This window comes from Ziziphus jujuba, chromosome 11, assembly GCF_031755915.1.
Source record: "Ziziphus jujuba cultivar Dongzao chromosome 11, ASM3175591v1".
Lineage (NCBI taxonomy): Eukaryota > Viridiplantae > Streptophyta > Magnoliopsida > Rosales > Rhamnaceae > Ziziphus > Ziziphus jujuba.
In genome coordinates, this window is record NC_083389.1 from 6,987,455 (window position 1) to 7,009,503 (window position 22,049).

A 22,049-nucleotide genomic window follows, 5' to 3' on the forward strand; every position below is an offset into this window, starting at 1 on the left:
TTAGGTTCAATTTGGGACCGGCCGTCCACCATGGGATTGGAAAGTTTCCACAAATTCAACCAAATAATAACATACTAAAGTAGTATAGCTTAACAAGTGCATTGACAAGTAAACCTCTAATGGGTACAAATTAATGGGTCAGTTCAAATATGCACAACTAATTTATATTTTGTTCCCTAAACAACATTGTATCATAACTGAGATTGTAAGCTTTCTTTTGGACAATGAGATTGTAAATACAAAAGTTGGGGTTCGTTAATAGGGCAAGCTTAATTAATTAGAAACAGCTGAGTAGTTCTACTTGGTCCTCGTCCTCCATGTTTTCCAGAAACAGAAAAGACTTCAAGTCAAGATGGCTAGTTCTGGGCAAACCATCATTTGCAGGTGATGACTCTGAGTCAGTTATTATTGAGCTATCAAATCCAAAATCCGGTGTGCAGACTGCGTTCCATTATTATGATATGGTTTTGTCCTAATGCAATTTGGACCGACTCCCAAGCAAGATACCTCTCTCATCCCCAGCCTTGCTTATAGATGACTTCTCATCCTCCTTTTCCAAGCTGCTTTGTTTCTCCTTTTCCTTTTTATCTTTTTGTTTTCCGATGCCGCTTTTCTGTTGATCTGTCTGCTTTTTCCACCGACAAAGATAGGTACTTAAAGTTCGCACTTTGTTTCTTAGACCAATTTCAGTCTTCGATTTAACTTTTTCTGACGACGGAAAAAGTGATGGGGATCTCTACTTACATGTTCATCAATAGTGTACAATGGCCTTCCAATTTGTGTCATTGGTGCAAAATACAACTGAATCCTAATAAAATTTTGATAATTTTTATACCGTATCATCGTATAGCGCATCCCACAAGTTTAGACATTTTTAAATAGCAGAGAATCCAGTAGGTCCTTTATTTATCACCACATACTATTTTAAACAAAGGATTTCCATAGCAGTCTTCATTAAACAAGCAAGTCCCATGGTTCCACTGTGATGCCATATCTAAATTTTCAGTAATAGTTCCTATGGCCTTAAAATATAACAACAAAACCACGACCCATCAAAATATGACTGCTCTGACGATTTTGACGCTTCTATGGCCATGTTTACAAGTATAATAGCCATACTATGAAATTTGGATACGATCCAATACTATAGAATCACCTCATATTATTCAAAACCAACATAAAAGTCCAGAGACAACATAAAAACGTAGACTAAACGGCTCAAATACGGGTGAGTGGACGAAATATTCAAAGAGCCTTGAGGATATCTTCAGCACTGGAGACTGTAAACTCCCCTCCAGATTCAATATTTGCAAGCTTCACCTTGAGGTCGTCGACCAAGAGTGCAAACCTCCTGGAACGAACTCCGAGCCCTTTTTCTGAAAGGTCAAGCTCAAGGCCAAGAGCATGGGTGTATTTTCCAGCCCCATCAGCGAGGAACTTCACATGCTGGTTCTCTGGGTAGGTTTTAGCCCATGCCTTCATCACAAAGGGGTCATTGACTGCGAATGGAATCGAATAAATAAATAAATAAAAACTAGAGTTAAATATCCTGCAGTGAAAGGAAAATCATTTTATCCAGCTTCCCTTCAGTAAATATATATAATATGCTAACCAGTGTTTTATGTTGAAGGAAGAAAAGAGAACTCAACTTGCATTTTACTTTGGAAAGACACAAAAAAGGAATCGATTGATGTACAGGAAGTTCACAATCAAATTCACAATATGGGCATACCCAGTTAACTTCTTTTTTAATTTATTTTAGATTAACTTCATACCAACAACTAATACACCTAGCATACGTAAACACATGTTAATCAAAGAAAGTTTAAGGAAGCCATAATTCAAGCATCTGATGTATGGAACTCACTCCCACGATTTAAGTAATTTATATGATCTTCCAAGATGAATGGAAACTCTCAAATAACCCCAAGATGTAAAATACTTAATGCGATTATTAATTTATTACAAGTCAACCAAAGTAGCACCATCATAAAGTTTGACTTGTAACCCCTTAGAAGGTTAGAGAAGCAAGAAGGGGGTTCTGACTTTGAACTTTTCAATACTTATTGCTTGCTGTCACCGATTTGGGATTTCGACACATTGTTAGGCTATTAAGAAGGAATGCAAGTCCCAAACAACAAGATTATGGAAAGACTAATGACATTAATAAAGTCTTAAGGATGCTCTAATAAGCAAAAAATTCAAAGATTTTACACTAAAAGTTTCATAGGGCAGCTTCACAGTATGAAATTATTGATAGTAGCTCTAAATGGTGCATAATCAAGTTAAATGTTTATAAATGCAGGTGATACATCGATAATGCCCCCAATGCTTAATATACAGATACACAAAACATTGCAAACCGTGATCATGGACAAAAAGAAATAAGTGCATAAAACAGAAAAAAGAAAATTAAGACGAGGGTCATACCACTAAGTAAGAGAATCTCATCAATACCCTTCGACTTGAGCTCCTCCGACTTCTCAACGAAGCCTGGTACGTGCTTCAAGCTGTGCCACAAAGCCAACCAAAAAAAAAAAAAAAAAAAAAATTCAAATTTTCAACGGTGGAACCCTCACCGATAAATCTTATGTCTTTCATCAGAATTAACGAAGCCATACAAATGGGAAAGAAGACCAATCTTGGAAATTTCGTTTCAGAAACTTTATCAGCTAGAAATCAAAAAACTAACGACAACAAAAAACAAAAGAACCTAAAAATTTCCATTCAAGCTTTAAGAAAAGCAGTAAAAAGTACGACCATTTTCACTACTAATTTTCATTTTTTTTTTTTGGTTTTTTTCACCTCATTTTCCCGGATACCAAACAAGATTAATTAAAAAAAGAAAAAGAAAAAAGATTTACCTGCAAGTGGGGGTGAAGGCACCGGGAACACCGAAAAGGATGACCTTCTTTCCGGCGGTGAGGGAGTGCACTGAAACTGATTGGAGCTGATCGTTGTCATCGAAGTAGGATACGGTACCGTCCGGCAATGAATCTCCAACGGCTATCGGAGCCATAGCTTTTGGTAGTCGACGATCGCTTTAGAGGGGTTTGGTTATCGGAAGGAGGCGAATGATCGAAGGACAGAGAGATGAGTACGAGTGTGGTTATATAGTGGGGGTTTTTTACTGTTATGGACTTCGCGGGGTTCTATTAACTGGATTGTATAAAAGTTCTTGGAGTCCGGTTTGTTAGTATGCGTTGGTTTTTATTACCGGCTGCAGTGAACTCATTTTGTGCCGGATCATGGGTCAAAACTAGGCTGTTTGAAAATACTAAATTACCCTTGTGTTTGATCGTTGACTTGGTCCACGCTGATGTGGCGTGCGAAGGAGCATATTTCATATGTATTATATACTATTATCAATGCTAGGAACAACAGAGTGTTTTATTTTATTTTTGTTTAAATTATTAAATTTTTTTTTTTTAGTTTTTTATATAATTCATGAATTTATAGAAATATAACATGTTTAAACGAAAAATTTGGAGCACTACTCTAAAATAGTACAACTAAACAAGATCATATAAAAACGAAAATTATCATTACTCACTACCTAATCAAAGATCATATCATTTCCTTTAAAACAAATTTGTCTTTTTCTGCCGTTTTGTTTTAATACTATTTGGCACTTCCAATTCAATTTTCTAACCAAATCTCTCTCCAAAATAAAATAGTGGTTGCAAGACTTTTAGCAAGTAATGGTCCAAAGATACCATTAAAAAACAAAGAAAAACCTATATTAAATATTTGCATAATAATGGTGCCTCCTGCACTTATATGTGACATGACTACTTTATTTCATAGCAGTTTTTTTTGGTGAATTTATTTCATACAAGTTGGCTGTCGAATCAAAGAAAGATTTATAAAAAAGATGTACACCATGAAACTATATATATCTATTGTCTTTAACTTGAAAATTGCTTCATAAGTTGCTCTAATAAGATCCAAAAAAACTACATGTATATTTCATAATTCCATATATGAATTTAGACCACTTTGGTCCACATCTCTGAGCTACATCATGTAAATAAAAATAACCTGGGAATATTATTCATAATTAAACACTCATGTATTTGCAGCAAATAATATATGCAAATCAAGTGGAGAAAACAATATTTTGAGACTCCATAGGCTTGGTAAAAATCATAGCTTCCCCTTTCAAGTCTTCATCTTCATCCCATACCACATTTTCGTCAGACCCATAAGCCCAACTACACACAAGATAGTAGAAGAAATTAACCACACTCATCACAGTTATCACCCAATAATAATAGTCATAGTGACCCTGGTTTAGGTTGTTGGATACCCAACTCACTCCATTTTCTTTAGTGACATCGTTCATGGAAGAAACTATAATACTCCCAAGCACATTCCCCAGACCCAACCCAAGTGAAAAGAGAGACACAGCAATACTAGCCATGCCCTTTGGCAACTGAGAGTAGTAAAATTGTATTTGCCCAATTGCATTAAAAGCCTCTCCTAAGCCAGTGAGGCAGTTCTGTGGAATCAGCCACATTGCAGACATGCTTACAACTCCAAGAGGGTTGTTCGAAAAACCTTCACGGATTGCCACACTTCGCCGGTGTCTCTCTACCAATGCAGACACTGCTGTTGCTAAGCAAGAGATTGCTAGCCCAATTCCCATCCTCAGCTTGAAGCTGAGTCCTCTTGGCTCGTTGGTGAACTTTGACAGGAATGGAACTATAGCCAGATCGTAGATGGCCACCCAAAGTGTCAAAGTGAGGATTGAAAAGACGCCGAAAGAGCCTGGTGGTATTTGGAATTTGCCAATGAAGTGCCTGTCCATGGTTCTTGCTTGGAGGACATGGAAAGAGTGTTGGCTAAGAGTGACTGCAATGACAATTCCAGTTGACCAGATTGGAACTACTTTGATCACAGCTTTTAGCTCTTCTACTTGTCTCACAGTGCATAAACTCCAAGGGTCTATAGCCAATCCTTGAGGATCCAAGTCCTTCTCACGGCTTTTAATCATACAAGATTTGTTTAGAAACCTAAAAGAATGATCAAAAAGTGAGATTATTTGTAGGAATATTGGATTTTTTTCAACCCTGCAGATATTATTTGGATTACATGTGTATGTACCTTAGTTTATCTGTTGGCGTTACGAGTTTTGAACCTTTGAGAGAATACCAGCTATCAATGTTACTGCTTGGAGGCAAGGACAAGTGTTTGTTCCTCCAAGCTGCCACAACCACATGCGCTAATCCAGCAATCAAGTTCTTGTTTGCCTTTACCTTAACATAGAGGAAAGAGCCTACCAAAAACATTATTGCTGAAATCAACATCAATCCAACAGGAACCCCAAATCCCACAACCCAACCAGCATGATCTTGAATATAAACAATGATTGTCACTGCAATGGTGATAGAGATTCCAACTGAAGCATAGTACCAGTTGAAGAATCTCTGTAAGGTCCTTTCGTTCTTGGGGTTGTCGGGATTGTTAAGTTGGTCTGCACCAAAGGCCATGGAACATGGTCTGATTCCAGCTGCTCCAAGGGACATGAGAACAAATGAAGAATAGAGAAGCACAAGTTGAGCTCGCTTTGCTGGATCACAGTCTGCTGGATTTGGCTTCTCACACTCTGAAGGCCTTGTTTGTGGAATTAATGATGTTAACCACAGGACGAACATTCCCTGCAGGCATAGCTAATGATATAAAAATTCTGGAATACCAATTAAAGTTTTGGGATTTGATTGAAGAGAAATGTCAGACCTATTGCATGCACGTAATTAAAGATGATAGAGGAAATGAAATTAATAATTTGCTTACAAGTAGACTGACGAGAGTCCCTAATGCAATGGAACGAAAGCGACCCAAGAAAGAATCAGAAAGAAAAGCACCAAAGATAGGCAGAAAATTTGATATGGCTCCCCACAAGAACAGAATATTAATTGCTGGTGCGTTATCCAAGTGATATTCAGTTACTATGTACACCACCATATTTGCCATAAGCCCAAAGCTTGCAACCTTGTCCAATGACTCATTTGCTGCACAAAATTCATTCATAAAAGAAAAAAACTCACATAAATTAAACATTATTTTTCACGTTGCAACAAAATTTCACAAAATCCTAGCTGGGAGGCTATATTAAAAGATCATGGTCACCTATGATAAATGGCATGGTTCTAAATCCACCCTTGTTGCTCGTTTTGGTTCCCTCTGAAGGGATCTCCATTACTTTGTTCTGCAACAGCTGAATTGTATATCTCAGAGTAGTGTTTTCTCAGATGATTAGCAGAGCTAAGAGACAGTGAGATTAGAGATGAAGCTTTGCTTTTAATTCATGGTTTAAATAAATAATGAGAGATGAAGAAGTTATTGTATATGCACATATATTGATATTTTATTCTGATTTGGCACGGCTTGCATTTACTACGGATTGAACAATGCGAAAAGAGACAGGTTTTTACACCTAGTTTTGGTTGCTTTTTACTTCTTAGTCAATGAGTTAATAATAATGCTTGCTCACACATCAAATCCAATATTATGTTTTGTCTTAAGAGCCTACCTCCGATTTCTGATTTGAAAAAAAAAAAACGAATGTTTCCTTTTTTGAAATTCCTTTAAAATTCACGTACATATAATACAAAAATAAACCTGAGGATAGCTTCAAGGTATGCAAATTTAAACCCATATATATACATTCCATGAGAATATATAAAATCTTAAAAAAAAGTAGTACTTGGAAGACTTTTATCAAAAACAGCATATTAAAGTTACAAGAAAAACCTTGGTGCTTACAAAAAAAAAAAAAAATGGTGCATGCCATTGCCACCTGTAATCCATATGACAATGTGACTAATCTTTCTTACCAGCTGATTTAGGGAATCAGCAGAACTATATATATCGATACCATAGGGCATGCAATTTTAGCTTCTTTTTTTTTTTTTTCCCCCCTTCCGGTTTAAGAAAACAATAGTTACTAAATTACTTGTAAGTTTGACCACTTTTACCAACATCTTTGGGTCATGTAAATTATATAGTACAAGCATATTAATATTATAATTTTTCTTAAGTGTTGTTACAGGACATGTATGGCCTATCCCTCAGTGGGCTACCTCGCCCACTCTAGCATAATATATTCATAAATCATAAGTATGCATATTGCCGAGGCCTAAAACGCAGAAAATGAAAATCTGCAAATCAAGTAGAGAAGACATTTGGAGACGCCATTGATTTAAGCTCTTTTCGCATGTCTTCTTCTTCTTCCTCATCCCATGTCTTTTCCTCCTCACAAGGCCCATAAACCCAACAACATAAAAGATAGTAGAAGAAGTTAGCCACACATAGACCAGCAAGAAGCCAATAATAGTAGTCAGAGTGACCCTGGTTAAGGTTATTTGATACCCAACTTTTTCCTCCACCCTTCTTACTCAAATTATCCACTGAGGAAACTATAATACTCCCAAGCACATTCCCCATAGCCATACCAAGTGCAAAAAGAGCCATTGCAATGCTTGCCATGCTCTTTGGGAACTGAGAGTAGTAGAACTCTATTTGCCCTATTACATTAAAAGCCTCAGCTAATCCAATGAGGCAGTTCTGTGGAACCAACCACATTGCAGACATGCTCACAACTCCAGCAGAGTTATCAGAAAATCCTTCACGGATTGCAACACTCCTCCTACGTCTCTCGACGTCTGCAGCCACCGCAATTGCCACACAAGAGATAGCCAGCCCTATTCCCATCCTTTGTTTAAAGCTGAGTCCTCTTGGCTGTTTGGTGAACTTTGACAGCAATGGAACTATAAACAGATCATAGGTGGCCACCCACACTGTCAAAGTGAGGATGCCAAACACTCCAAAAGAGGCTGCTGGGATTTTGAAGCTGGAGATGATGTGCCTGTCCATGGTTTTTGCCCGAAGCAAGTTGAAGGAGTATTGGTTGATGGCCACCGCGACCGGAATTCCAGTAGACCAAATTGGGATGAGTTTGATCAGGGCTTTTAGCTCTTCTACTTGCTTCACTGTGCATAACCTCCAAGGGTCTATGGCCAACCCTTGAGGATTTAAGTCCTTTTGGCGGTTCTTAATGATGCAAGCTTTATTTAGAAATCTAAAATAATGCCCCAGTAAGTGCATATTTCAATACCCTTTTTAAGTTTTCAAGCACATATTTATATATTAAATCTGGCCTTACCTTAGTGTCTCTGTTGGTGTTACAAGCTTTGAACCTTTGAGAGAGTACCAGCCATCGAAGATATTGTTTGGTATTAAAGAAAAGTGTTTGTTCTTCCAAGCTGCAACAATGACATGAGCAAATCCAGGAAACAAGTTTTTATTTGCCTTTACCTTAACATAAAGGAAAGAGCCCAAGAAAAACGTTATGGTGGACACCAACATTAGTCCTACAGGAACTCCAAAACCCACAATCCAACCTGCTTCATCTTGAATATAAACTATGACTGTCACTGAAAACATGATAGAGATTCCAACAGATGCATAATACCAATTGAAGAAGCTCTGCAAGACCCTTTCATTCTTGGGGTTATTGTCAGACTTGCGTAGTTGGTCTGCACCGAATGCCATGGAACATGGTCTAATCCCAGCAGACCCAATGGCCATGAGAACAAATGAAGATAAGAGAAGCAGGAGTTGAGCTGGCTTTGCTGATACACAGTTTGCTGGATTTGGGTCATTACAGTGTGGTGGCTTTGCTTGAGGAATTAATGCAGTTAACCATAGTATGATCATTCCCTGTAATTCAAATTCTGATAAGTATACAGTATATCCCATTTTGCTTGAACATTTATATACATAAAGATTAGGAAAAAAAAATAAATTTAATTGCTTACAAATAGGCTAATGAGAGTCCCTAATGCAATAGAACGAAACCGACCCAAGAAAGAATCAGACAGAAAAGCCCCAAAGATTGGCGGAAAGTTGGAAATGGCTCCCAGAGGAACAAAATATTGACTGCTAGTGCATTATCCATGTGATATTCCTTTATCAGGTACAACACCATATTTGCATGAAGCCCAACGCTTGCAACCTTGTCCATTGTCTCATTAGCTGCACGAATTAATTCATCAGAGTTATTCATACAATCAATTTATGTTATTAATGTATATATTTGCTTTTTATGGTAACAAAATTCGCATAGGAATTAAGCTATATATATATATATATTTTTATAAAGTAAAAGATGTTCAAGATCACCTATGATAAATGGCATGGTTCTAAGGCCACCCTTGTTGCTCGTAACCTGTTGTACGGTTTTGGATTTCTCTGAAGAGTTCTCCATTGTTTTCCCTATGATAAATGAGTTGTACAATACTTCAGAGTGTTTGCTCAGTTAATATTAACAGACCTGAGACTCTGAGAGAGAGAGGGCTATAGGAGCTTGTCTTAATCCATGTATATAAATCAAAAATGTCACAAGGACTAGTAATTATATATATATATATATATTTATTAATTTTGCTTTTGGTTCTGCACAACATGCAATTTTATAGCTTCGGATTGCACAATGTGGGACTGCCTTATATATAGAGCTTTGGTGTTATTTTGGATTTTAATCAAATATTAGTTAGTGAGATTTGTCCATGAATTCTAACGTACTCACAATTCGTCCAAAAAGTGAATTCTAATATACCAGTCGGCCTCTTGTAAATAGTAGCCTGCCGACCGCATGTATTGAAAAAGTAAAATAAAAACCATCACTTCAAAATGCCAGAGGGCAGAAGGAAAAAAAAAATATATATATATATATATATATTAGAGGTCTACTGATTTTACAAATTAATAATAAAAATCTCGAAAGGGTAAAATTAATTAAGGGAAGTCTAAAAGTTAAACATCCTCATTAACTAATTTAAACACATTTTCCACATATAATAATCTCAAAAACAATATTATTGATCTACATCGACACACGAAGGTTAGGAGTTCGAAACACCGAGTGTGTGAATGGGGAAATAGTGTAAATGTTCTTTGAAAACAAATTCTCATCACCAAATCTCGGAATTTATAAATTAAAAAAAAATAATAATAATAGAAGTACCAGTTTGAGATTTTGCTGAAGATGAAGATTAATTGGGAATGGCGGAAGTAACGTGGGGGGTCTAATAATATGGTGGCATGGAGATAGTTAGCTAAAAGAAATGATAAATATCAACAGATGATAAGAAGAAGGCTAATTTGTGAGAATAAGCTCTGAAATAAAACATACTAACTTGATATTTATTAGAAGAAATGAGAATAATCAATTTCCCATTACAGCATATTGAATTTGCAGTTTCAGGTCAAGCTTACATTGTTGATGTCATGTTTTGGGCCACTTGCACACAGGCAAAAGAGGAGGAGGAGGTCACACTTTTTTTAATTTGCTCTTGGCCGTTATTTTTAGGTCAGTTCATCCACCAACGACATGTGTACGTATATCACGAAAAAGAGTTTCCTATATATGAATCACTGCTCCAATTTTTCTTTTTTCTTTTTTTCCCAATTGAATTAGTACTTTATTTAGTATCTCTCTCTCTCTCTCTCTCTCTCTCTATATATATATATATATGTTTTCAAATTCTAATTGTAACGTCTTTCAAGTGTTTCAGAAACATTCCAAATTTATATACAAAACGGAAAATGGGCAATACAATTGAATGGCCTCCATATGGAGGATGTCTCTGTTTTCATTTGAGATATATACGTACATTTTTTTTGTGAAGATTATACATATGCTCATAGCTTTGCAGCATAGAGGTAATACAAAGAATTGGAGAGATGCCATGAAATAAGTTTCATTTTCTCTTTTGGCAAAAAATTGATTCCCAAAATTTAGGAGGTCCTATTTTTCCTAGCTCAGTCCCCACGCCTGAAAATTAAGCAGGAAAAAACATGTTTTTGATTGTCAGTTTACAAACCAAAAGATTTCATTTTTCTTACTATTATGTCAAGAACTTGTATGTGGTTTCTATGTAAAGAATGAAGTACCTGAATTCTTCCATCAGAAGTACCAATCACCAAAACTTCTTCATTACTGTCAAGAGCCATGCAAATAACCTTACAGTTTGTACCAGTTTGTAGTGTGTCTATTCTATTCTGCTTCTCCCTCCCCCAGATTTCTACTGTTCCTCCCTTGCACCCCAAGTAAATGAGTTCCGAGCTTATCGCCATAGATCGTACTTCCATTGCAGTTGTCAATGATCCAATCATGCTACAATTTGAAGTGCTAAAGATCTTGCCACAAAAAAACCAGTAAACTCTTAGTTACTGCCCGATAAATGTGAGACATGAGAGAAAATTTGACTCCAACCAGCCGAATGGTTTCCATGTTATGCTAAACCAAATTATACCAGTTTTTCAGACAAACCCATTTTACTACTTTCTAAAGATTAGTGATAGTCACTTTTTTCACGATTTCTTAACAATGAAAAAAACATAAAAATCAAATCTAAGGTAAGGGGTTACCTTCACAGCTGCTCCATCTAAGGTAGAAGTGGCTGCATATACCTGTCCAGCATGAATTTGTAAGGCAAGGACAGGATTTGCTTTCATAAGTAATTTTCTAGAACCCCCTTGAATGGTACTGAGTGTTCCGGTGGCCAAATCAATTTCCTGAACATTTTGCAGAAGTTTGATCACCAGAATGGTGAGTGAAAACAATCACATCTTGAGTGAGCCAAATCAATTTTCACACTAATGGAAAATCTTACCTGAATGCTGCTATCATGGCATCCACAGTACAATTTCCCGTGTACGAGAGCCAAGCACTTCACATATTTATTTCCATTAAGCAATTTGGATCCTCCTTTCCAAGTATGCACCTGTTTAAGTTTTAAACAGAAAAAAAAAAAAAGAAAAAAAATGCAGGCAAGGCGCACATTAATGAAACTTGCTTCTCCTACATGCATATAATAAACCAAATAGTCCAGCAATTGAAATTTCTTACAGCTATGAAAAACTATGAAAAACTATGAAAAACAAGTAATACAGGAAAACAACAGAGAAATATTTTGAGAAGAAAGGAATTGACAGTGTTATTTAATACCTTAACACCAATGCCCTGTGGAATAAAGCAAGCAACAGTATTGGCAACAGCTAAATTATGAACTTGATCCTTCATATCATGCACTTGTACACAATATATTGCTTCATTGCCGATGGTCCAGACCTGCTCTTCATAGAAAGGAAACTTCAGTTTGAAATATGCATTATCACATTGAGGTTGGAAAAGCCGTATACCAGGAGCATACCCTTGTAGTCTTATCAAGTGAGCCACTGTAAAGTCTCTCCCCTGCTGACAAAATTGCCAAGCTAGTGACTGCTTTGTTATGCTCTCGAGTTTCTTGTATGAGATGAAGAATGCTACCTTTACCCGTCCAAACCTGGTTACATAATCCCATCAAAATTGAATTTGCACAATCCTTTAAATGTATCATAGAGATTATTATAGGCTTAATTGCCAGGTAGATTTGAATCAGAAGAAATCTACACTGTTAGGTATTATTACCTTTATTGTTCCATCTGAGTGGCCAGAAAATATTTTATCTTTGAAGCAAACTATTGACAGCACCTCTCCGTTCTCACTGCAATTTACTTGAACCAATTCTTTATGACACCACAGCTCCTATTGGCAAACACAAATGGAAAATATTGTCATGGCATTGCAATTTTCTGGTGCAAGATTGATTTACAAGAATATAGCAAAAACTCACAGAACTAGAGTCCTGCCCTTCAGAGAAAACTTTCAGCATCTCAAATGCTAAGGGAGTAGATCTCTTAAGCTCTCTCAGACCCTTCAAGATATCCTTTATATAGAAAGTTAGATCACGCATCCCCTCTGAAATACAATATCCAGTAATGGTCAATTCTCGGTGAAGACATCGATCTACATGCTACATGTAAAGAGTAAAGACCCATAAAGTAAATGGTAAAAGAGATTTATCATGGTAATAAAGCAGGAAATCATCAGTTCAATTTTCCATAGAAATTCACCAATTTACTTGGATCCAAATACGGTTTAGATTATACAGCCAATCTGGAGATTCTGTAAGAAATGCTAGAAGTGATGGGTTTTTGCTTAAGTTGGATGGGAAAAGACACAATCACTCCAAAATGACCCACCCTCCCAATGATTCTGCTTACCAGGATCGTGGATGAAGCTTCTTAATGCAAGCATGGAAAGGGCTTTTTCTTCAGTGTCCTTGGATGAATTGAGTACTGATATGAAATGTTTCAGCAAGCAGACCCGAGCTGCTCCTCGTATCCCTGTGTCAGGAAGAACATTGAACATGTGCACAAGCCATGTGGCTGATACAAAGGATGCTGAAGATAATTCTTCGTGTTTGCTCTTCAAGCCTTCCGCTAAAGCTTCAAAGAGTAGACCAAACTCATGGCTCACTAGAACAGATGCCATTTTTCTTTCCCAATTATCAGCCGCCTTCTCTTCTTCCTGTTGAGGCCAATTGAACAAATGAAGAAAATAAGGAAATGATACCACAGAAATCATCACAGAAAAAACAAACAAGCAAGCAGAAAAAGAAAGAAAAGTAGACTAGGAAATACAAAAGAGTATTTTCAAAGAATCTCACTAGGAAAGTTTCTTTTCCTTCTGCAGAAAAGTTGCTAAGCTGATCCATCCGCACAAGACTCTTGTAGGTTTTGTCAAGACCAGCACGTTTAAGAAGGAAAGCCCTTGTAAGAGAATTCCCAGAGATGGTGAATCTCCCTTGCAATGACATAATTGTCTCAGCAGCAGTTACTTGGGCAGTAGGGAAGTCGGTTTGTCTAAGGCATGAAATGAGAGAATCTATTGCTTCTTCACGGTATATGCTCATTTTTCTTGGCTCAGCCTACAGACCAAAGCAAGAATTGTTAACTTACCAAAAGTATCAAAGGAACCAAAACATTTTCCTAAATATTTGGTAATTCAATGCAATAATTATTCTGTGTTATTAAAGATTGTGAAACTTGATTCGTTGAAGGATCTATAACGTTTCATAAATCTCTAGAATTTAGTAGCAGAAAGAGAATATTTTACAAACCAGAAGATCAAGTTGGAGTAGTAGACCAGCAACAACAGGACATTGATCTTGAAGAGCTGTCTGTAGATAAACAAGGAGGGTGTGCATGGTACTGAGAGGACCTTCATCTTTTATGATATGAAGGACCTGTTCATTGAAAGTCCTCCTGGATCACACAAAAGTTCAAAATTTACCAGGTAGGCTCAAGTCCAAAGATTCATTCAAGTTTGGATCTAATACACACAATTAATCCTAAGATAGGTATACCTGTTTAGCTTAACTAACTCGGATAAAAAGAAAATGATCTTAAACCGATCTCCATCACCTGCACTTATGAAACTCTCCAAAACAGGAGCTATCTGTGCTTTGTCAGCGATGTTGTTCCTGCACTTCCCCTCCTTCTGCATGCATTTCAATAGAATCCCAATTGCAGCAATTCTTTCCTCTGCCCATCCGGCTTCCAAACTAGCGACAATACTTTCAATTGCTTTTTCAGAAATCAATGTGTTAATGATAGAAGAGACTAATTCCTCTTCACTGCTTTCAAAAATCTGTCCTAGCAAAAGCACTGCAGCTGTTTTAGGCTTTATGCACATTTTAAGCAAGTCCTCCTCTTTCTTCTTGATAACCAATATGAAGGAGTGCACCAAGTCCATCTCTACAAGGTTCATGATGGAATTTCTTAACAGATATATCAAAACAACAGCCTCCATCAACCCCTTTCTAAAAAGAGCCACGACACATTCCACGTCTGAGTCAACCCTGGTAAGTGTCTGGACCACGGTCTTGTCTCTGGACCCCAGCTCAGAAAGGAGAAAAACAGTGGCTTTCAGCACCCTGGGATCCACAGAATTGAAAAGGATTTCCACAAATCCATTGATAACGGGAGGTTTTGAGAGCATAGCTTGAATATCCACTTCTATATTTGCTTCCTTCCAGAACCTTTCAATATGGAGAACAGCAGTTTCAGACTCCTTAAGAATCTCTGACACACAAAGATTGTTGATTGCATGTCTTAACTCACCAACTGTCCCATCAATGGTGGCTCGGCTTATAACACTGTTAGGAGAAGTTGAAGGCACTATTGGCTTCGTCATTTGCTCCGGCACTGGGTATGGATTTTCAGAATGGTTTACAGCTGAACCAGGATTTTGCTCCTGCCAACTAGCAATCAGCCTTTTGAGCACATAGTTTGTTTTAGGAAGTTGGGTGTTTTGCAGCTTCTGGCGCGTAATTGGGCATGTTGAATTACCTCTATCAAGCCATTCTTGGATCGCTACACGCTCATATGTTTGACCTGTCTCAAGAGTTACAGGATCATGAAAGAGATTGCTAGTAATTGGACACACAAAGTCCTTTGGGGGTGTATGTTTTCCACCACCAGGAGGGTTATCATAATGAGCCATCTGACGATCTGGAGAACTAAGGAACAATAAGAATGCAAAAAATTTAGAAAATGCACCAGACAATATAATGACGATTGGTTATTTTCCAAGACCGCATCAGACACATACCAACTAGATTCTCCAGAAATAGGCTGCTTTTGTTTCTGTGTTCTTCTCTGCCTAGACTCAAATAATGACATTTTTCTGTTTTTTTCCTACAAGACAGACAAAGCATTACAAACTAAACAAAACTACATAGGGAAATCAGACCAGCAGTAAATTTGTTTTCTTGTTAGTGACAATTACCTCAATTTCGGCGTCAGAATCCGAAGAAGAAGAAGAATCAACAGAATTATTGTCCAACAAGAAGTCAGGTTCAGAATCTGAATTTGAATTTGGAGGTGTTGTCAATCTCTTGGAAGAAGTATGGTTTTTTAAAATATAAGGAGACACTCTTTGAGGGTAAAATGGTGGAGACTTGACTTTTCTGCTGCCGCTGGTGCCCAGAAATTCAACTGACCTTTCTCCATCAGACCATATTGGCTGCAGAAATTGGAAGAAAAGTCATTTAAGAAACCTACTCGGCATGAACTGGGAAGAAATTTCTAATTTTCGAGTCCATTACTTATGCCATGTTTCACACTCATAGACATAATAGGAAAAAAGCAAAAACATAATTATGAAAAATTGAATTAAGATCCTAAAATTGAAACACCAAATACTAAAATGGATTCCCCTTATCTGCAAGGTGGAGAATAACTGTTGATGATATGATTAATTCAAAAGAAAATGATTGAATCATTATGATAATAAGCTTCAATGTCAATTCATTTTTTCCTAATAGAATATATAATAAGCTAAAAATGATTATAACAAAAACATTCATAGAATTTGTATTATTTTATAAAATTCATAACAGTAATCACTATTTAATTTTTTTTTTTTTTATATATAAAAAAGAGTGTATCCGATCAACTAATGCTTAAGATGCTGCACTACCTAACCATAATTGAATTGGCCAAATTTTGTATCATTAACCTGAATGTATGTATCATCGTCCAGACACCTTTGGAAATTTGGTGAATAGAATCTTATGACAAAAATTTTAGACAATTTATGTGCTTTTATAATTTTTTTTTTTTAATATGACAAAAAAAATTGTTTATACTGATGTCATAAAATGCCATGCCGCCTAGTACTTGAAAAACGTGCTAGCTGGCCAAACCAACACCCATCCTAATAAAAGAACTATTCCCAACAAATGCTTGGTCTTTTTGGTTTGGCTTATTTGATAGCGTCAAAACAGTATTAAGTTCTGGGTTAAAATCCGGGCAAATATATATATAAGAAAAATAGATACTTTAATCGACCAAGGAAAGGGTCAAAAAAAGTGGGGACTGGAAGATGACAAAAGCAATGAAAGAGACAAATGAAGAAACAAAGAAAAGAAGAGGGGACTAGGATGGAGCAAAAGTTGAAAACCCAACTTGTTTGAGAATAGCTCACGCAAAATAAAAGGAAAAACTAAAAATATATAAACAAATAAAAACTTTGATGTTTTCTTACTCCCAAAAAAAAAAAAAAAAGAAGTTTAGTCAATATATATATATATATATTATATAATAATGCTAATAAAGCAACGTTAGCGTTATAAATTATAAATAAAGAAAAAAAAATTAATAAAATACATTACATTACATTATACCGTCCGTTTTTAAATCCAAGTTCTTCCCCTGTTCCAATCCTCTGCTCCCGAGTGTATTCTACCATCCGAAATTTCTCAGTTTTGTTCAACATCACTGGTGGCGGATTCATCAACTCATTCCCATTTTTATTCTCCAAAACCTGTCTAAAATACTTGGCCAAATTCTTGCAATTTTCATCAACAACCGCCTCGTACCTGGTCTCCAACTCCTTCAGCTCCGAAGCCTGATCATCGCTCATCTTCGACAGCGATTTCGTACAAGAAATCACCACCGACTCATCACAAATCGAATACTCATCCTTATCATCGTCCCCATTTGGTGGTGAAGAAGACAAAATCAGCAATCTTTGTTGGTTCAAAGATTGCAGGACAGGAAGGAGATGGACTAAAAAAAGCTCCTGGAAGATTAGGGGTGCGATTTCGGAGCGAGCCGATGAAGGGTCGGTTTGGAAGAGATCAAGGAGGCTAAGAGAGGCGTCCAATGGTCGACGGGAGAGCCCGTAAATGAGGGAGAGAAGGAGAGAAGAGAATGGGTTTGGTGGATGGGAAAGGATGAGCTTTTCGGCACGGCGGAGAGAAAAGGATCGAATGGAGGGGCTAGCCGTGGAGATTGCGCTTTCCAGAGTTTCGGCCGCGAGGTTTATGGGTTTGAGAGAGGTTTGGAGGGAGGATGGGAGTTTGCAGCGGAGGGTGGAGTAGAGGCGCTGGCGGAGATCTATCTGAGACAGGGTTTCAGATATGAAAGCCGCTGTGTGCTCCAGAATTTGTGACGACGGGGTGGCGGTGGCGATGGCAGAAGTGGTGGTGGTGGTGGTGGTGGTGTTCATGGTGGTGGAAGTGGTAGAAAGTGGAGTGGATTGAAAAGGGGATATGGAGGGAAATAGCTCACTTTTTTCTTTCTTGTTAACGGAAATACCCGTTATTTACCTGCTGGCGCCAATCAACGGGGACGGCCATTTAAAATGACTTCCCTGACCTCCACCCTTTTTTTATTTTTTTAAAGAGGAAATCTTCTTTGAGATTTTAATTAAATAACTCCAGGGCTGTGGTTTTAATTCGAATGAAAATGGCAATTTTTTTCGCTTTTATCGAAATAAAAATATTGGCATAAAGTCGGTCAATTTAAATATTGAATTTAAGTAAGGTGAATTTGGTAATTTAAACCGGTTTAAAAACTTGTGCTGCCAGCGAGGCCCAAATCCAAGTTGGCCCTTTTGGCAGGCCTGGCCGGCTTCAAATGCTGATGGCATAGTTTGTAGTTTACACACTACAAGCTTGTTCCACTTGGCGATCAAATAATTTAAATGGTAAAACTTTGGGAATTGTAGCCTACATTCTTCTAGTTCCCTAAGTCTGTTTTGTGGAGTTATCAATTCATTCTGTGGATCCGTAATCAATATTCCATTTTCATCATCAATACTAGTTTAGATGTGACACCCTTTTTTGTTTACATGTGTTTAGATTTAGATGTGACACCATTTTCATCATCAATCCATGGCATAGCATTTGTTTTGTTCTGCCCATTGTCATTTTCATCGCATATTGGTTCAATCACAGCACATTCCATTTACCTTTTTCCATTGTTCATATATATAAATTTCATAATTATTTTTATATTACCAAATTAAAATTTGTCAGCCAAATTAAATTTCATTAATATATGTTGACTTTGTTATTTATTTGTTTCTAAATTGTTTTAAAAGAATTTTATATGCATACACATATATAGAAGTTTTTTTCCTTTTTTTTTTTTTCAAAAAAAGTATAGGGAAAAAATTGATGACATTAGAAAATGGAGAGCACTTTGGGGAAACAGTAATTGTGTATAAAGGTATGACAGTGAACTCTTGAAGGAATTTTTTTTTTTTTTTTTTTTAATCAGAATACTTATATACAAATCTGTCCGAACTTCTACCCAAACCCTTACGTTGCATGACTCGAAACCATAAACAGTGGGCACAGTGACTCTTGAAGGAAGTTGGATGAACTTTGGTTGTGAAAAAAGAAGAAGGAAAAAAAAAAAAATTTATTTGAATTAGTCTTCCAAGGATCGTTCTTTTCAATGGTCATCTACTTCTACTGTATTTCTAACTTTTTGAATATTTTATTTTGTATCATCCATTTTTTTGTAAATTCGTATCTTTTGTCATGTTCTTTTGATTGAATCAAAACCAAAAGAAAAAGATAATGATGAAATCTCCAAGGAGTGCAAATATGTATGTTACTGGAATCCAAAACCTCAATCCTAAAGAATTACAAAATGAAGAATGTACAGAAAACAGAATTGACTAGGAAGAGGACAAGACTATGAATCTAAGTAGAACGTCAACAGCATTTTGAGCAGCAAGAGAGGCAAAGATAGTAGCTTCATTGGAGACAGAGGAACCACCACCAGCCAAATCAGATAATGCCCTAATTGCAATAAAGGGTTTCTTTTGTTGAGCAGAGACCAAAGCTACTGCTGCACTTTCCATGTCAATTGGAGTTGCATTGAATTTGGAGTTCAAGAATTGCCCATATGCATTGTTATCCACAAACACATTGGCACTGATCCCCCTTTTCACTCTCACCACAATTGGTGATCTTGGCAAGCAAGTTTGATTCACACAACTTCCCAGTTTCAAATCCTGTTTTTCTCCAAATATATATAGATAAACAAAATCAATTTTAAAGAAATAGTTTCTACAAAACAAGCAAATAGTTAAGCTAGAATATCCATTTTCTATACCTCTAGTTTCTTTGCAACCGCATAGTAATTGGGGTCAACTTGGACCCAGAACGCATGCTGTCTAGCTTCAGGGATTCCAGAAACTGGGAAAATCTCTTCTGGTTGATACCAAACATTGTTCAGAAGATTTGGAACAAAAGATTTGGTTGGGTTGTTGAAGTCAGAAAATTTTAAGTACCCAATTTTCCTTGTAAAGTCTCCATTGGATTCCAAGGCTAATTCATCCTCAGCTCCATCTCCAAATCTCTATTTAGGTACCCAATTATTTCATTGTTTTAATACACTCAAAGTCAAAAAATTAACTAATTATTTTGATTTGTTTTTACCTGCCAGTTCCATAGGCCTGTGTGTGCCCAATACTGAGGAATAGTCACATCTCCAATTTGGAGTTTGGGATTTGCATTTCCTGCAATTCCATAGTGTACAACACCTTTCACCTCGAATAGACTTAATAATAATTGTGTAGTTATACCTGCATTAAGCTAAAAAACAGGGTAGAAATTATAGAACTATCTATTAATTCAAAGAAATTATATGAATAAAGAAAATCCAAATAATTCCACGTACCATACCCAATCCTGTCATCACAATGATGACCTTTTTATTTTCCAAAACACCAATTCGAAATCTTCTTCCTATGGAGCAAAAAAGTAAAGAAAAAGTAAAACATTAGGTGATCGGAAAGCACAATATGAGCCACCGAAGATAAATCAACTATTTAGAATACAAATAAGAAATATCGAAACAAGAAAAGTTCCAACAAAGTATAGATAAGAACCCCTATATATATTTTCAAGGAGAGAAATACTGCTTAGTTTATAACATAGATAGATAAAAAGAAACCATAATATAAAATGAAAAGGCTAGCTTCTGTTTTAAATATGAAAAGAATATATAGCTTACGGGATATATACCTGAAAAATCCAAGTAGGGAAGCTTCTGATCTGCCTCAAAGCTTGGAGATTGCAGAAGAGGGTTCATCTCAAAAGTATTTGGCACTACAATACCCAAATAAGGACCATCCTTATTTATTTTATCAATCTTTCTTATGGTAAACTGAGAAACTGCAGCATGGGCTCTGCTACTAGTGCTAATCCCCAAGAGCAATACAAGAAAACTCAGTATCACCACCACTTTCAAATGCCTCTCCATCTCTTCTCTCTCAATATTTTCCCAAAATATTCGCAGTTTCAATGCTTTAGATAGATATTTCCATATACAAGCATTGATATATAACAAGGCTGATTGTTCGCTTGTGTTTATTTTATACGTACAAAGTCAAGAAATTATGTGACACCTAACGTGCACGACAATATACTGAGGTTTGAAGATTCTTGCTTGCTTGTGTACATCAAAATAGTCGTTTAAGAAGGAAAGTTAGAAAATCGAATAATATGACTATATTATACGAGTGGATATAAATGCAGCTCTGGTCAAATCTTAGGGATAGCCGCCAAAAAGTAGGAGTTTGATTGGATCTTAAAGTTTTTTTTTTTTTTTTGTTTTTTTTTCCTTCCTCACTGTTGATCTCGATTATAAAGTAATTCTGACTTTGATGTTTAAATTAATTTTTTACTTATTGTGATCCTATACCATATGTAATGTCTCATCGATAGTTTTTCCGTCAGTTTGACAGTTTAACTATCAGAAGTAGCTCATGTGCTCTGCTAGTCAGGGGTAGGATTGGAATTTTTTAAGGACCAAGTTGAGGGAAACAAAAACAGTTTAGGATTAAATTGAAAATTGCTCTATAGTTTAGGAACCAATCGTAATAGAGATCTAATAAATTTTTAACAAATAATAAATACCACTTTTGTTAGCCAAACTGACGAAAAGATTACTAATGTGACATTTATATAATTTAGAAATTAAAATCAACAAAAAAATAGTTTAGGAACCAAAGTAAAAATCATCATATTATATAGGGACCTATAAATTTAAGAGATAAAATGATAATTCTAATAGTTTAACTTAAAGGGGAAAAAGTATAAAACGAAGAACAATTTGGGAGAGTAAAGTTTTATTTATTTATTGAGTGGAGTAAAGTTTCATTAACCCATTCATTTATTTCCCTCAAAATTTATCGAATTAATGCCTTTATATCTATCCCAAAAAAAAAAAAAGCCTTTTATACTTATTGCAAAATGCGCAAATATATATATTTTTTTGATGGGATATGTGTTGCAAATAAAAAAATTAAAATCAAATTAAAATCATTGTCACAAGTGAATATCATTGGC

The 22,049-nt window shown here is 36.2% G+C and overlaps 5 protein-coding genes across 6 annotated transcripts; all 5 read right to left on the reverse strand.

The window, feature by feature from the left end:
- Nucleotides 1-871: 871 nt before the first annotated feature.
- LOC107431817 (peroxiredoxin-2B) lies at nucleotides 872-3,096 on the reverse strand. Its single transcript, XM_016042822.4, has 3 exons — nucleotides 2,865-3,096; nucleotides 2,431-2,510; nucleotides 872-1,499 (listed from the first exon to the last, which is right to left on the reverse strand). Exons 1-3 carry the CDS (start codon nucleotides 3,017-3,019, stop codon nucleotides 1,246-1,248), a joined length of 489 nt encoding a protein of 162 aa, XP_015898308.1. The 5' UTR covers nucleotides 3,020-3,096; the 3' UTR covers nucleotides 872-1,245.
- An 847-nt stretch (nucleotides 3,097-3,943) lies between these two features.
- Nucleotides 3,944-6,202, reverse strand: LOC107431756 (protein NRT1/ PTR FAMILY 1.1-like). The gene is made up of 4 exons (XM_016042745.4): nucleotides 6,133-6,202; nucleotides 5,797-6,014; nucleotides 5,107-5,660; nucleotides 3,944-5,015 (listed from the first exon to the last, which is right to left on the reverse strand). The coding sequence occupies exons 1-4, from the start codon at nucleotides 6,200-6,202 to the stop codon at nucleotides 4,100-4,102; spliced, it is 1,758 nt and encodes a 585-aa protein (XP_015898231.3). The 3' UTR covers nucleotides 3,944-4,099.
- A 786-nt stretch (nucleotides 6,203-6,988) lies between these two features.
- On the reverse strand, nucleotides 6,989-9,281 carry LOC107431755 (protein NRT1/ PTR FAMILY 1.2-like). Its single transcript, XM_048466011.2, has 3 exons — nucleotides 9,187-9,281; nucleotides 8,168-9,039; nucleotides 6,989-8,083 (listed from the first exon to the last, which is right to left on the reverse strand). Exons 2-3 carry the CDS (start codon nucleotides 8,761-8,763, stop codon nucleotides 7,171-7,173), a joined length of 1,509 nt encoding a protein of 502 aa, XP_048321968.2. The 5' UTR covers nucleotides 8,764-9,039; nucleotides 9,187-9,281; the 3' UTR covers nucleotides 6,989-7,170.
- Nucleotides 9,282-10,572: 1,291 nt separating this feature from the next.
- On the reverse strand, nucleotides 10,573-18,168 carry LOC107431976 (putative E3 ubiquitin-protein ligase LIN-1). Of its 2 annotated transcripts, XM_016043033.4 has the most exons (15): nucleotides 17,075-18,158; nucleotides 15,683-15,919; nucleotides 15,506-15,591; nucleotides 14,259-15,413; nucleotides 14,013-14,157; nucleotides 13,560-13,820; nucleotides 13,114-13,420; nucleotides 12,684-12,808; nucleotides 12,479-12,595; nucleotides 12,222-12,353; nucleotides 12,017-12,139; nucleotides 11,682-11,792; nucleotides 11,437-11,583; nucleotides 10,960-11,205; nucleotides 10,573-10,840 (listed from the first exon to the last, which is right to left on the reverse strand). In XM_016043033.4, the coding sequence occupies exons 1-15, from the start codon at nucleotides 17,906-17,908 to the stop codon at nucleotides 10,823-10,825; spliced, it is 4,044 nt and encodes a 1,347-aa protein (XP_015898519.2). In that variant the 5' UTR covers nucleotides 17,909-18,158; the 3' UTR covers nucleotides 10,573-10,822. The 2 variants fall into 2 exon arrangements, 1 of the variants encoding a protein (XP_015898519.2); XR_003058062.3 differs by lacking the exons at nucleotides 10,573-10,840; nucleotides 10,960-11,205; nucleotides 11,437-11,583 and having other exon boundaries at nucleotides 12,017-12,144; nucleotides 17,075-18,168.
- A 1,098-nt stretch (nucleotides 18,169-19,266) lies between these two features.
- On the reverse strand, nucleotides 19,267-21,050 carry LOC107431781 (bark storage protein A). The gene is made up of 5 exons (XM_016042772.4): nucleotides 20,724-21,050; nucleotides 20,377-20,444; nucleotides 20,136-20,291; nucleotides 19,810-20,055; nucleotides 19,267-19,708 (listed from the first exon to the last, which is right to left on the reverse strand). The coding sequence occupies exons 1-5, from the start codon at nucleotides 20,959-20,961 to the stop codon at nucleotides 19,370-19,372; spliced, it is 1,047 nt and encodes a 348-aa protein (XP_015898258.3). The 5' UTR covers nucleotides 20,962-21,050; the 3' UTR covers nucleotides 19,267-19,369.
- Between the last annotated feature and the right edge of the window lie 999 nt (nucleotides 21,051-22,049).

Bases quoted from the DNA above. Each gene is read 5' to 3' on its own strand.
- LOC107431817 (XM_016042822.4), bottom strand. From the start codon at position 3,019: ATGGCTCCGATAGCCGTTGGAGATTCATTGCCGGACGGTACCGTATCC. The intron at 2,511-2,864 runs GTAAATCTTTTT...TTTGTGGCACAG, and splicing joins GCCTTCACCCCCACTTGCAG to CTTGAAGCACGTACCAGGCT. The intron at 1,500-2,430 runs GTATGACCCTCG...TTCCATTCGCAG, and splicing joins TGAGATTCTCTTACTTAGTG to TCAATGACCCCTTTGTGATG.
- LOC107431756 (XM_016042745.4), bottom strand. From the start codon at position 6,202: ATGGAGATCCCTTCAGAGGGAACCAAAACGAGCAACAAGGGTGGATTT. The intron at 5,661-5,796 runs GTAAGCAAATTA...CTATGCCTGCAG, and splicing joins GGACTCTCGTCAGTCTACTT to GGAATGTTCGTCCTGTGGTT. The intron at 5,016-5,106 runs GTACATACACAT...TCATTCTTTTAG, and splicing joins ACGCCAACAGATAAACTAAG to GTTTCTAAACAAATCTTGTA.
- LOC107431755 (XM_048466011.2), bottom strand. From the start codon at position 8,763: ATGGGATATACTGTATACTTATCAGAATTTGAATTACAGGGAATGATC. The intron at 8,084-8,167 runs GTAAGGCCAGAT...GCATTATTTTAG, and splicing joins ACACCAACAGAGACACTAAG to ATTTCTAAATAAAGCTTGCA.
- LOC107431976 (XM_016043033.4), bottom strand. From the start codon at position 17,908: ATGAACACCACCACCACCACCACCACCACTTCTGCCATCGCCACCGCC. The intron at 11,793-12,016 runs GTATTAAATAAC...AAACTTAAACAG, and splicing joins CACAGGGCATTGGTGTTAAG to GTGCATACTTGGAAAGGAGG. The intron at 11,584-11,681 runs GTAAGATTTTCC...CAAAATGTTCAG, and splicing joins GCCATGATAGCAGCATTCAG to GAAATTGATTTGGCCACCGG.
- LOC107431781 (XM_016042772.4), bottom strand. From the start codon at position 20,961: ATGGAGAGGCATTTGAAAGTGGTGGTGATACTGAGTTTTCTTGTATTG. The intron at 20,445-20,723 runs GTATATATCCCG...TTTGCTCCATAG, and splicing joins TCCCTACTTGGATTTTTCAG to GAAGAAGATTTCGAATTGGT. The intron at 19,709-19,809 runs GTATAGAAAATG...GGAGAAAAACAG, and splicing joins CGGTTGCAAAGAAACTAGAG to GATTTGAAACTGGGAAGTTG.